At 51.5% G+C, this 13,301-nt stretch overlaps 1 protein-coding gene across 2 annotated transcripts in view; it reads left to right on the top strand.

Annotated features, from left to right (window-relative positions):
• Nucleotides 1-13,301, top strand: part of LAMA5 (laminin subunit alpha 5) — a 65,831-nt gene that overhangs the window by 19,371 nt on the left and 33,159 nt on the right. For both annotated transcript variants that reach the window (XM_054467991.2, XM_054467990.2), the window contains exons 7-16: nucleotides 3,333-3,448; nucleotides 3,561-3,679; nucleotides 3,765-3,855; nucleotides 4,150-4,284; nucleotides 4,488-4,547; nucleotides 11,610-11,750; nucleotides 11,849-11,986; nucleotides 12,068-12,202; nucleotides 12,280-12,414; nucleotides 12,491-12,628. In XM_054467991.2, the coding sequence (XP_054323966.1) occupies nucleotides 3,333-3,448; nucleotides 3,561-3,679; nucleotides 3,765-3,855; nucleotides 4,150-4,284; nucleotides 4,488-4,547; nucleotides 11,610-11,750; nucleotides 11,849-11,986; nucleotides 12,068-12,202; nucleotides 12,280-12,414; nucleotides 12,491-12,628 (1,208 nt within the window). The remainder of the gene's footprint in view (nucleotides 1-3,332; nucleotides 3,449-3,560; nucleotides 3,680-3,764; nucleotides 3,856-4,149; nucleotides 4,285-4,487; nucleotides 4,548-11,609; nucleotides 11,751-11,848; nucleotides 11,987-12,067; nucleotides 12,203-12,279; nucleotides 12,415-12,490; nucleotides 12,629-13,301) is intronic.

Raw genomic sequence — 13,301 nt, 5'->3', positions numbered from 1 at the left:
GAACCCACCAGGCAGCCCGATGGGCCTCCAAGGAGAGGAAGGACATTGCCATCCCCTGACTCACCGCACCTGGGTGTGGACTGAGCTCAGCTCTCCCTGCAGGTGCAAGCAGGGGTGACTGGAATCTTTCCTGGAACCACAGACTCTGTTACCCGCACCTGGTCATGCACCAGTGTCCCAAAACATCAGCCTGCCCGTGTTCTCCCTGCACCCTTTACCCGCCACCCCGCCTCTCCTCCAGGGAAGGGGGCTCCATGTCTTCAGCCAGCAATTTTCTGCCTCCTTACCTCCACCATCAACTTATTCCCACCCAAACCATCACCCCCACTACCAGCCCACCCCCACCATCATCACCCCACCATCATCATCCCACCATCATCATCACCACCCCCACCATCACCACCATCACCACCATCACCCCCACCATCACCGTCATCACCATCATCACCACCACCATCACCATCATCACCCCCACCATCACCATCATCACCCCCACCCCCACCATCACCATCACCATCCCCATCCCCTGGGTTGCTGCTTCCTCCTCCCTGAAATGCACCCCATAGTTTTTCTATTCCATGACAGTCTATCTGGAATTGTCTGAAAACGGCTGTTTTGTCCTCCCTCTTGAATGAGAGTTGAGCTGACTGTAGGATTCATGGTTGATAGCTGTGTCTCTCAGCACTTTGGAGAAATGATTTGACTGTCTCTTCACCTCTCCAGGTGCTTGGGAGAGTCCATTGTCCCTGTAGTTGCTGATCCTCTGGGGGTCGTCTTCCTCTCCGGGACTTTTTATGGTCTTTTTGCCATTGGTGTTCTGCAGATTTATTGTGATGTGTTGAGGATTGGGATTTTTTTCTTGCTCAGGACTCACACTTTTTCTTTTTCTTTTTTTTCTTTTTTTTTTTTTTGAGACGGAGTCTCGCTCTGTTGCCCAGACTGGCGTGCAGTGGCACGATCTCGGCCCACTGCAAGCTCCGCCTCCTGGGTTCACGCCATTCTCCTGCCTCAGCCTCCTGAGTAGCTGGGACTACAGGCGCCTGCCACCACGCCTGGCTAATTCTTTTGTATTTTTAGTACAGACGGAGTTTCATCATGTTAGCCAGGATGGTCTCGATCTCCTGACCTTGTGATCTGCCCGCCTCGGCCTCCCAAAGTGCTGGGATTACAGGTGTGAGCCACCATGCCCGGCCTTTTTTTTTTTTTTTTTTTTTGTATTTTTAGTAGAGACGGGGTTTCACCACGTTAGCCAAGATGGTCTTGATCTCCTGACCTCGTGATCCACCTGCCTTGGCCTCCAAAGTGCTGGGATTACAGGTGTAAGCCACTGCGCCTGGCCATGTGTTCATTATTAATTCAAGACCATCCTTGGCCATTCTTTCTGACTGTTGGCTCCCTTTCCTACCTCTTTTCCCCTGGAGTCCCCATTAGATACAGGAGCGCCTTCTGGTTTCCTTCTCAGAATTTCTATTTCCTCTTTCTTTATCTTCTGAGTTGTCTTCTGGATAGCTTCTTTAGCTCCTCTTCCACTTCACTAAATCTCTCTTCCACTGTGTCTGGTCTGCTGTTTAGCCCATCCATTGAGTCTTTAATTTTATAGTTTCATTTTTCATTTCTAGAAGTTCTGATTGGTTCTTTTTCACATCTGCCTGTTTTCCATAGTGTTTTTTTTTATTATGTTTTAGATTTCTTTTTTATTTTATTTTATTCTGTTTTGAGACAGAGTATCACACTCTTGCCCAGGCTGGAGTGCAGTGGCGCAATCTTGGCTCACTGCAAGCTCCACCTCCCGGGTCCATGCCATTCTCCTGCCTCATCCTCCTGAGTAGCTGGGACTACAGGCGCCCGCCACCAAACCCGGCTAATTTTTTGTATTTTTCTTTAGTAGAGATGGGGTTTCACCTTGTTAGCCAGATGGTCTCGATCTCCTGACCTCCTGATCCACCCGCCTTGGCTTTCCCTAAGTGCTGGGATTACAGGCGTGAGCCACTGCGCCCGGCCTATGTTTTAGATTTCTTTATGACCATTTTTAACATTCTTCTCCAGCTTCTACTAGATTACTCCGTTTTGTGAGGTTCTTGAGGCTCTTTCTGCTGACCTGCCACATGGTTTCTCTGCAAGGTCTTTAGCAGGCTTTATCTTTGTGCTTCTGGTGTGCCCTGGGATTGGGATGGTTTTGGGAGAGCTTTTGCTATACACCCCAGGGTATCGCCAGCCTGGCACCACTTTTCCTATCAATTTCTTGACCATGTGGATTTTTGAAAAACGGAACACCAGCTTCAGGCCCTTGCTTGTAGGTACTTGGAGTTGGTGCGAAGATAGAGCAGCTGCTTTGTTGATCACCTGTGCTGACGGGCAGTTAATTTCCCAATTCCTCTCATTGAGGGTATGGCCCTCCCAGATGTTTCTGGATTCAGAGGGAAAGCAATATTGATTCCCGAGGCCCTGTGAGGTGGGCCCCGTGGAGGACAGGACTAGAGCTAGACAATTCGAGGCTCTGGGTCTAATCCTCATGGACTGACTTCTGGGGTCCTGCTCAGGAAACGCATGGCCCTGCAGCCCCCGGCAGAGCCTGATCTGGGGCAGGGACTCCCGCTGTGGTCTGGCTGTGTTGTGTGCTGGGGCAGGGACTCCCGCTGTGGTCTGGCTAATACTGAGGAGTAGGTGCTTCCAACCTCAGGCCTTGTCTCCCTCCAGCTGTCACCCTGCCCACGGGACATAAGGCAAGATTCCAGCCCTCTGACTTAGTGTCCACCCCAGCTGGAAGAAGGAAGCAGTTCTTGGCCACTTGGCCCTAGGGAGGTGACCAGGATGCCTAGGAGTCCTGCCTGCTAAGTGAAATCTGAGCCTTGGGGGGGTGCAAATGGGCCCCTTTCCCTTCTGGCTCAGGGAGGTTTTGGGCTTACGTTCGAGTCCTGGCCGAAGTGGAAAGGGCATAACTCCGTTTTGGAGAACGCAGGTCTCTGTCCTGACCTGCAGGCTAGGGGGCTCTACTGACCCCTGAGGTGCCCTGTCCTAGGCCCCACCTGGTCAATGCATACCTGTTCCCCAGTCCCGCCTCTACAAAGGCCCTGTGAGACCCTGTCCTCCACCGCCTCTTTCCTTGTGTCCATTCTCTCAGCCTGGGGAAGTTGCGTCAGAGCCACTGGCTCGGGGATGCTGAGTCTGGGCTAACACTTGCTGCCTGATAGCTAGAGAAACAGCAGTGGGGGGCCGTGTCCGTGTGGCAAGCCAAGCCATCGAGGGGATCACAGGCCCCTTCAGGGAAGGGACTGAGCACCTGCCACCTGCCTCCAGGATGGGCCTGAGCCCCCCTCCTGTGTTCCCCACAGGCTGCAGTGCACCTGCCAGCACAACACCTGTGGGGGCACCTGCGACCGCTGCTGCCCCGGCTTCAACCAGCAGCCGTGGAAGCCTGCGACTGCTAACAGCGCCAACGAGTGCCAGTGTGAGTGCCTCCTCCCACACACGCATGTCCTGCCCACACCCTGACCCATGAGAGGGCCCCAATGCCCGGGCCCGTGGAGGGCGTGCCAACAGCTGCGCTCCCCTCTCTCTAGCCTGTAACTGCCACGGCCATGCCACCGACTGTTACTACGACCCTGAGGTGGACCGGCGCCGCGCCAGCCAGAGCCTGGATGGCACCTATCAGGGTGGGGGTGTCTGTATCGACTGCCAGGTGGGCTGGGCTAGAGGGCTGGGAATGGGCTGGCCCCGAGGTGGGGCAGGGACCTCCCCAGACTCAACAGCCATTGCACCCCCAGCACCACACCACTGGCGTCAACTGTGAGCGCTGCCTGCCCGGCTTCTACCGCTCTCCCAACCACCCACTCGACTCGCCCCACGTCTGCCGCCGTGAGTGGGCTCAGTTGGACGGGTGTCCTGGGTCTCAGGGTCTGCCCGGAAAGAGGCGTTCCTGGGCCTTTGGGGCTGCTTTGGAGGGGATGTCCTGAGCTTCCAGGCCAGCCCAGCCCAGGAAGGAGCCTCCCAGGCCACGGGCGGGTCCCCAGCCCTCATGTCCCCCCAGGGGGCCTGGCTGTAGCCCTCATCCCCACGGCCCTGGCTAGGGAGGTAGAGACTGACCCATCTTGGAACCCACCTCTTGGGTCCTGGTAGCTCCAGGCTTACCTGGCTCCTGCCTCTGCCCAGGCTGCAACTGCAAGTCCGACTTCACAGATGGCACCTGCGAGGACCTGACGGGTCGCTGCTACTGCCGGCCCAACTTCTCTGGGGAGCGGTGTGACGTGTGTGCCGAGGGCTTCACAGGCTTCCCAAGCTGCTACCGTGAGCACCTGCCAGGGGCATCCGAACAGATACCACTACCTGCTGGACTCCAGGAGCCCTGCAGGGGGTGGAGGGGTTCCCCAGGGTGGACCGTGTTGTCCTGCCTGCATCTCCGATTGCGCTGAGAGACTAAGGGTGGCAGGGGGTGTAGGGTGCTGGGGTTCTGAGCAGACCTGGCCAACATGCGTGTCTCTTCCCCTCAGCGACGCCCTCGTCGTCCAATGACACCAGGGAGCAGGTGCTGCCAGCTGGCCAGATTGTGAGTAAGTGTCCTTGAGGCCCCCAGGTCCCTGGCCTGCCCTGGAGCCATGGGGGCAGCTTCACAGGAAGTTCCTGGAGAAAGGGAGGATTTTCATTTGGTCACTTTATTTTTGGCTTATTTCTTTTTATGCAAATTATGCCTATTCACACTGGAAAACCTTCAGAAATATAGGTAGGCATAAAGCCAAAGAAAAGTTAGCCCAGGCAACATGGTAAAACCCTGTCTCTACAGAAAATACAAAAATTAGCCGGGCGCGTAGTGATGTGTGCCTGTAGTTTGAGCTACTCCGGAGGCTGAGGTGGAAGGATTGCTTGAGCCTCCAAGGCCGAGGCTGCAGTGAGCCATGATCACACCACAGCACTCCAGCCTGGGCAACAGAGTGAGACCTTGTTTCAAAAAAGAAAATTGGTTGGGCACAGTGGCTCACGCCTGTAATCCCAGCACTTCAGGAGGCCAAGGCAGGTGGATCACCTGAGGTCAGGAGTTCAAGGCCAGCCTGGCTAACATGGTGAAACCCCGTCTCTACTAGCTGGGCATGGTGGCGGGCACCTGTAATCCCAGCTGCTGAGGAGGCTGAGGCAGGAAAATCGCTTGAACCCGGGAGGCGGAGCTTGCAGTGAGCCGAGATTGCACCACTGCACCCCAGCCTGGGCAACAGAGCGAAACTCCATCTCAAAAAGAAAAACAAAATCAAAAAGTTATCCACAATTCCACCAGCTCTGCACAGCGCTTGAATGCTCTCTGTACACAAGCACTTCTCTTTCGCAAGCTTCGTCATGCGCTCTGCACCCTGTCCTGTGATTACGTCCCAGCCACAATACTGTAAACACATTGTCTTGTGGTCTCTTTCATAGGGACTAAAGAAGTATTTATTTAAACAGCCCCCAGTGGTTTGAAATCTAGGTTCTTTTTTTTTTTTTAATCATACCGTGATAAAGCATTATTAAGATGAGGTAGAAAACTGGCCGGGCAAAGTGGCTCACACCTGTAATCCCAGCACTTTGGGAGGCCGAGGCAGGTGGATTACCTGAGGTCGGGAGTTAGACACCAGCCTGGCCAACATGGTGAAACCCCATCTCTACTAAAAATACAAAAATTAGCCAGGCGTGGTGGTGCGTGCCTGTAATCCCAGCTACTTGGGGGGCTGAAACAGGATAATCGCTTGAACCTGGTTGCAGTGAGCTGAGATCCACCATCGCACTCCAGTCTAGGTGACAGAGCGAGACTCCATCTCAAAAAATAATTAAAAAAAAAAAAAAAAAAGAGTCTCCCAGCATACAGTCACAGCCACAGAGCAGCATGGCACCTGCTGACCAAATCATTGCCATTACCACATAGCAGAGTCTATCACTCTTGGCTTGATAGACAAAAAATATTCTCAAGTCAGAGCCATGTTCCCTTGCTTTTTAGTGTTTCTGGAATTGGGACGTGTCTTTTGCTTGGTGGCATATCATAGTCTAGTTGGAAGGGTTTTTCCCTTTCGTGACAGGACATACAAGCATGGCATCTTTCCCAGTGAGTGGGCTCTTAGACTGTATTTGATATGACGTCTTTTTTTTTTTTTTTTTTTTTGAGATGGAGTTTTGCTCTTTTTGCCCAGGCTGGAATGCAGTGGTGTGATCTTGGCTCACTACCACCTGTACCTCCCAGGTTCAAACGATTCTTCTGCTTCAGTCTACCAAGTAGCTGGGGTTACAGGCATGCGCCACTACACCCAGCTAATTTTGTAATTTAGTAGAGACAGAGTTTCTCCATGTTGGTCAGGCTGGTCTCGAACTCCCGACCTCAGGTAATCCGTCTGCCTTGGCATCCTAAAGTGCTGGGATTACAGGCATGAGCCACCACGCCTGGCACGATATTGTGTCATTTTTAGCTGCACTTTGACTACTCTGTAAGCTTGACTTTTCAAGTGCTTTCTTTTTTTTTTTTTCTTTTTTTTTTTTGACGGAGTTTCACTCTTGTTGCCCAGGCTGGAGTGCAATGCTGCAATCTCAGCTCACTGCAACCTCTGCCCCCCGAGTTCAAGTGATTCTCCTGCCTCAGCTTCCCAGGTAGCTGGGATTACAGGCATGCGCCACCATGCCTGGCTAATTTTTGTATTTTTAGTGGAGACGGGGTTTCTCCATGTTGGTCAGGCTGGTCTCGAACTCCTGACCTCAAGGGATCTGCCCGCCTCAGCCTCCCAAAGTTCTGGGATTACAGGCGTAAGCCTCTGTGACCAGCCTGTATCACCTATTATCAGTTGTGTGTTTTTCTCCTGATGGGTCATTTGCCCCTTATTTTTTGGGGGAGCTTTTTTCTGTGTCCTGATTTTGTAAATTTTTAGGTGAATCTGCCCATGTTGTTCTACCGAATCTCTGTCTGGGTCGGATTTAGATGCTGCTCCCTTACCCCGGAATCCTCTTGTCTGCTGGTTCTCTGATGGTTTTCTTTTTTACGTGGAAATGTTTAGTTTTTCGTCAATAGTGTAAACCAGGGGTCAACAAACTGTCGGAAAAGGTCCAGACGGTAAATGTCATAGACTGAGGGCCGTGTGGTCCCTGTGGGGAAACTCCTCAGCTCTACCATTACCAGCTGTAGCTTGCAAGCAGCCATAGAACATGTATTCATGAGTGGGCTTGGCGGTGTTCCAATAAAACTTTATTTACAAAAACAAGCGAGGAGTCCATAGACTAGTTTGCTAATCCCGGGTGTAAACTGACAATTTATCTTTTCGCTACTGGGCCATAGTAAGCACTCAGTAATTTACCTGTGGCTGTACAGTATTCACTTTCAATGTGTTCATTACAATGAATTGTATTGTCTTTCCTAACGGGGACACAGCGTTGAACATCAATATTTTATTTTGTCTAAATTCACAAGTGAGATTGTTTTGGTTTTGTAAAATACTTGGGAAATCATCCACACTTTTTTATGCTCCCAATCAGTTTAAAAATCACAGAAATTATTTACTTGTTAAAAGTCTGGTCAAACTTACAAAACCCTTTGGTCCTGATACCTGTTTTTCTTTTTTCGTTTTTTTTTTTTTTTTTTTTTTTGAGATGGAGTCTCGCTCTGTCACCCAGATTGGAGTGCAGTGGCACGATCTCGGCTCACTGCAAGCTCCGCCTTCCAGGTTCACGTCATTCTCCTGCCTCAGCCTCCTGAGTTGCTGGGACTACAGGTGCCCGCCACCAGGCCTGGCTAATTTTTTTTGTAGTTTTAGTAGAGATGGGGTTTCACCAAGTTAAGCAGGATGGTCTTGATCTCCTGACATCGTGATCCACCCATCTTGGCCTCCCGAAGTGCTGGGATTACAGGTGTGAGCCACTGAGACTGGCCTCTGATACCTGTTTTTCAACAGAGATCTTAAATTAAGGTTTGAATGTATTCTGTGGCTATTGTATTCAGTTTTCTACCTCATCTTTTTTTTTTTGAGATGGAGTCTCACTCTGTCGTCCAGGCTGGAGGGCAGCTGCACGATCTTGGCTCACTGCAACCTCCGCCTCCTGGGTTCAAGCGATTCTCCTGCCTCAGTCTCCCGAGTAGCTGGGATTTACAGGCACCTGCCACCATGCCTGGCCAATTTTTTGTATTTTTAGTAGAGACGGGGTTTCACCATGTTGGCCAGGCTGGTCTTGAACTCTGACCACAAGTGATCCACCTGCCTCGGCCTCCCAAACTGCTGGGATTACAGGCGTGAGCCACCACGCCCGGCCAGTTTTCTTCCTCATCTTAAGTCAGGTTTGATTATTTGTATTAGCAAATTGTGTATTTTGTTTGGATTTTTAAATGTATTGACATAAAGTTATGCACAGTGACCTGTTATAAAGTTAAAATTTCTGTTCATTTCTGTTCTCATCTATTTTTATTTTTATTTTCTTTCTTTCTTTTTTTTTTTTTTTTGGTTGATCAGACCTAACAGAGGTTTGTTGAGTTTATTGGTCTGTTCGAAGTACAGATGCGGTTCTCTTGATAAGACCTGCTGAGGTTTTTCTTTCTTTGGGAGGAGAGATTTTCCTTTCTAATATTCAATTTCTTTAATCCACTTTCTTTATTACTTTTTTTTAAATAGCTTCTTGAGTTATTATTTTTAGTCTGTCTTCATTCCCAACGAAAAGGCTTAAAGCAGTGGTTCTCAGCCAGTGGTGACTTTGATGCACAGGAAGCATTCGATGATGTCTGGAGACATTTTTGGTTGTGATGATTGATGGATGTAACCGATCCAGTGGGTAGAGGCTAGGGATGCTGCGAACCTCCTACAACACAGGACCGCTCCTGCATGCACAACAAAGAGTTATCCAGCCCGGAATGTCAGTAGTCCTGAGGCTGGGAAACTCTAGTTTAAAGCTATAAATTTTCCTCAGAGTATAGCTTCGGCTAGGTGTCTCGTAGTTTGAGATGTGGGGTGTCCTCATTGCTGTTTTTTTTTTTTTAAATAGTCTACCATTTGGGGTTTTATTTTCTTTCAGCCTGTCACTGTTGAAGGTGCTGAGGTTTCCCGCCTGTCCTTTTCGTGGTGTTCAGTTCTGGTTCTGCTGCATCATGGTTAGACTTGGCACACTGACAAGTTTCTGCCTTTTGTCTTTGGAATTTGAGATTTTCTTTGCTTCTAACCTAGAATGTGATGACTTTTATTTTTTAATTTTATTTATCTTATTTATTTATTTATTTATTTTGACACAGAGTCTCACTCTGTCACCCAGGCTGGCGTCCAGTTGCGCGATCTCGGCTCACTGCAACCTCCACCTCCTAGGTTCAAGCGATTCTCCTGCCTCAGCCTCCCAAGTAGCTGGGATTGATTACAGGTGCCCACCACCATACTTGGGTAATTTTTGTATTTTTAGTAGAGATGGGGTTTTACCATATTGGCCAGGCTGGTCTCGAACTCCTGACCTCAGTTGATCCACCCACCTCAGCCTCCTAAAGTGCTGGGATTACAGGCATGAGCCACCGCGCCTGGCAGTTTCTGCCTTTTGTTTTTGGAATTTGAGATTTTCTTTGTTTCTAATCCAGAATGTGACCACTTTTAGATTGTTCCAGGAACATTGGACAGGAATGTGTGTTCTCTATGGAGTACTGATTTGGCATGTTAAAGCAGGCTTGTGGCCAGGCGCGATGGCTCATGCCTGTAATCCCAGCACTTTGGGAGGCTGAGGTGGGCGGATCACCTGAGGTCGGGAGTTTGAGATGAGCCTCACCAACATGGAGAAACCCCGTCTCTACTAAAAATACAAAATAAGCTGTGCGTGGTGGCGCATGCCTGTAATCCCAGCTACTCGGGAGGCTGAGGCAGGAGAATGGCTCAAACCCGGGAGGTAGAGTTTGCAGTGAGCTGAGATGGCGCCACTACACTCCAACCTGGGCAACAAGAGCGAAACTCCATTTCCAAAAAAAGAAGGAGGTTTGTTCATTATACTCTTCAAACCCACAGTACCCTTGCTTAATTTCTGTCCCTCTGAGCTGTCACAGTCTATGTATCTCCATCCAGTCTTTGTCTCTCTCTGACTCTGGTTTTGCCAAATTCTCCTTGCCATTTTAATAGTTTTAGCTTCCCTCACCCCCAGGACACGTTACCTGCTCCTAGAGGTTCGTTTCTGCTGCCCCACTGGGTGGTGTGCCTGAGCTTCCCTCCGTCTCATTACCGCCATAGCTTCCGTCCTCACTCACCTCTGTGTTTGCGTCCACTCCAGCCCCCTGCACACAGCTCTCGGTTTACCACCTGTCTGAGGCGTTGGTTTAAGGTACGCTCTTTCAAGAGGCTATGGCTGGAGTTTCCTCTTGGTCACGCTGACGTCTTCAGTTTTTAATCTCATGAAGGAGACAGCCCAGCCCCACGATCGTCCTTGCCGCTGTCAGTTCGGGCTCGCTCCTGCCCTTGTATCATTTCTCCTTTTCTGCTGAAATGTTTCCTTTCCTGACTTTCACAAGTTAGAGCAAGAAAACGTGCTTTGATTTTGGTCTGTTTGTTTTTGCTACTGTTTCCTCTCTGGGGAGGGTTTGCAAGCTCTCTTTCTGTGTTCTGGTCTGACCAGTGGTTACTCTTACATTTTTGACAAGAATTGAACCTTTATTTTTCTATCAGTAACAAAAACTGAAGTGTGTTCACAACCCTCCTTTCATGTGTAAGTTAAGACATTTGATACATTCTTTCTACCTTCTTCCCAACATCCGACATTGTTTCTAAAGAAACTATAATTTTAATCCCAGCACTTTGGGAGGCTGAGGCGGGCGGATCACGTGGTCAGGAGATCGAGACCGTCCTGGCTAACATAGTGAAACCCCGTCTCTACTAAAAATACAAAAATTAGCCGGGCGTGGCAGCGTGCGCCTGTAGTTCCAGCTGCTGGGGAGGCTGAGGCAGGAGGATGGTGTGAACCTGGGAGACGGAGCTTGCAGTGAGCTAAGATCGTGCCACTGCACTCTAGCCTGGGCGACAGAGCAAGACTCCGTCTCAAAAAAAAAAACAAAAACTATAATTTGCTTTGCAGCTTGTTTTGAGTTTTGATTTGTATTTTCTGTTTGTGTTAATGCTTGCAGCTAACTAGGAATCTACATAACAAATAACTAATGAAGTGTTTTGATAGTTGGCCTGACTTTGTTGCACGCCACTGTTTTCCCAAACACGCCTCTCCCTTGTTGGAATTTTTTTTTTTGAGACGGAGTCTCGCCCTGTTGCCCAGGCTGGAGTGCAGTGGTGCGATCTTGGCTCACTGCAACCTCCACCTCCCAGGTTCAAGCGATTCTCCTGCCCCAGCCTCCCAAGTAGCTGGGATTACAGGCGCGCGCCACTACGCCCAGCTAATTTTTGTATTTTTAGTAGAGACGGGGTTTCACTATGTTGGTCAGGCTGGTCTCTAACTCTGGACCTCATGATCTGCCCACCTCGGCCTCCCAAAGTGCTGGGATTACAGGCGTGAGCCACTGCGCGCAGCTGTTGTTGGGATTTTTATTCTTTTATTTTCTCGTTAGTGTTGTGTAAAAGTGTAAGAAAATGAGTTTGTGGAGAGGGAAAGTTTGCCAGGAGGGGCGTACTGGGGTCTGCAGGGCATCTGAGACTCCCCTGCCTGTCCCCACCCTCCAGATTGTGACTGCAGCGCGGCAGGGACCCAGGGCAACGCCTGCCGGAAGGACCCGAGGGTGGGACGCTGTGTGTGCAAACCCAACTTCCAAGGCACCCATTGTGAGCTCTGTGCGCCAGGGTTCTACGGCCCCGGCTGCCAGCGTGAGTCCCCTCTCCCCACTCAACCTCTACCTGCGCTCGAGGCGGACACCAGAGGCCTGGTGCCTCTGACCAAGCATGTGGGCCGCCCCTTCCTGCAGCCTGCCAGTGTTCCAGCCCTGGAGTGGCCGACAACCGCTGTGACCCTGACACAGGCCAGTGCAGGTGCCGAGCGGGCTTCGAGGGGGCCACGTGTGATCGCTGTGCCCCCGGCTACTTTCACTTCCCTCTCTGCCAGTGTGAGTGGCACCTCTCCATGTGGGCGTAGGTAGGGGAGGCCCGTGGGCCTGGCCTACTATGACACCCGCTCCGCTCTGCAGTGTGTGGCTGCAGCCCTGCAGGAACCCTGCCCGAGGGCTGCGATGAGGCCGGCCGCTGCCTGTGCCAGCCTGAGTTTGCCGGACCTCATTGTGACCAGTGCCGCCCTGGCTACCACGGTTTCCCTAACTGCCAAGGTGAGCAGAGGGTCAGGGCAGGAAGGGGCTCTGCCACCCACATGGCGCCAGGGCCTGACCCCATTGTCCCCCTGCAGCATGCACCTGTGACCCTCGGGGAGCCCTGGACCAGCTCTGTGGGGCGGGAGGTTTGTGCCGCTGCCGCCCCGGCTACACAGGCACCGCCTGCCAGGAATGCAGCCCCGGCTTCCACGGCTTTCCCAGCTGTGTCCGTGAGTGCCTAGGGAGGAAGCGGTGGGGAGGCGGGTGCGGTCTCCACTGCGTGCCCACAGCTATCCTTGTCCACAGCCTGCCACTGCTCTGCCGAAGGCTCCCTGCACGCAGCCTGTGACTCCCAGAGTGGGCAGTGCAGCTGTCGGCCCCGCGTGACGGGGCTGCGGTGTGACACGTGTGTGCCCGGTGCCTACAACTTCCCCTACTGCGAAGGTGAGCAGGCAGGTGGCAGTGTGCACCAGGTGCCGGGCCTGTTTGTGGGTCTATGTGCTGTTCACACGCTACCTGCCTTCCTGTGACGCTGTTCACTTGCATCTATGCGCTGTGTGTACTGCGACTACGTCCCCGTGCTTTGTGTTCGTACCTTGTTCACATGCTGTGCAGGAGTGTCTGTGTACTGCCCACATCTGCGTGCTGTGCATCCGCGCCTGTCATGTCTCGTGAGTGTGGGTGTGTGTGTTGTGTTTTGTGTGTGTGCGCATGTCATGTGTTGCCTAAGTGTGGGTGGATGTGTCGCCTAAGTGTGGGTGCGTGTGACACGTAAGTGGGTGCGCATGTTGCATGCCGCGTAGTGTGGTTGCATGTGTCGTAAGTGGGTTTGTGTGTCACGTGGGTGCGTGTGTTGCATGTTGCCTAAGTGTGGGCGCGCGTCGCATAAGTGTGGGTGTGTGTGTTGCATAAGTGGGTGTGCGTGTTGTCTCATAAGTCTGGGTGCGCTTGTCACGTGAGTGGGTGTGCGCTTCGTGTAAGTGTGGGCATGTGTGTCACGTAAATGGGTGCACGTGTCACGTGTGGGTGCGCGCGTCACGTAAGTGGGTGCGCGTATCGCGTGTCTCAAGTGTAGGTGTGCGTGTTCATGTCCTTTCACAGGCGTGTGCGTGTGTTA

The sequence above is a fragment of the Pongo pygmaeus genome, chromosome 21, assembly GCF_028885625.2.
Source record: "Pongo pygmaeus isolate AG05252 chromosome 21, NHGRI_mPonPyg2-v2.0_pri, whole genome shotgun sequence".
Classification (NCBI taxonomy): Eukaryota; Metazoa; Chordata; class Mammalia; order Primates; family Hominidae; genus Pongo; species Pongo pygmaeus.
The sequence above is the reverse complement of the archived record's forward strand: the minus strand, read 5'-3'. Positions and strand labels throughout refer to the sequence as shown.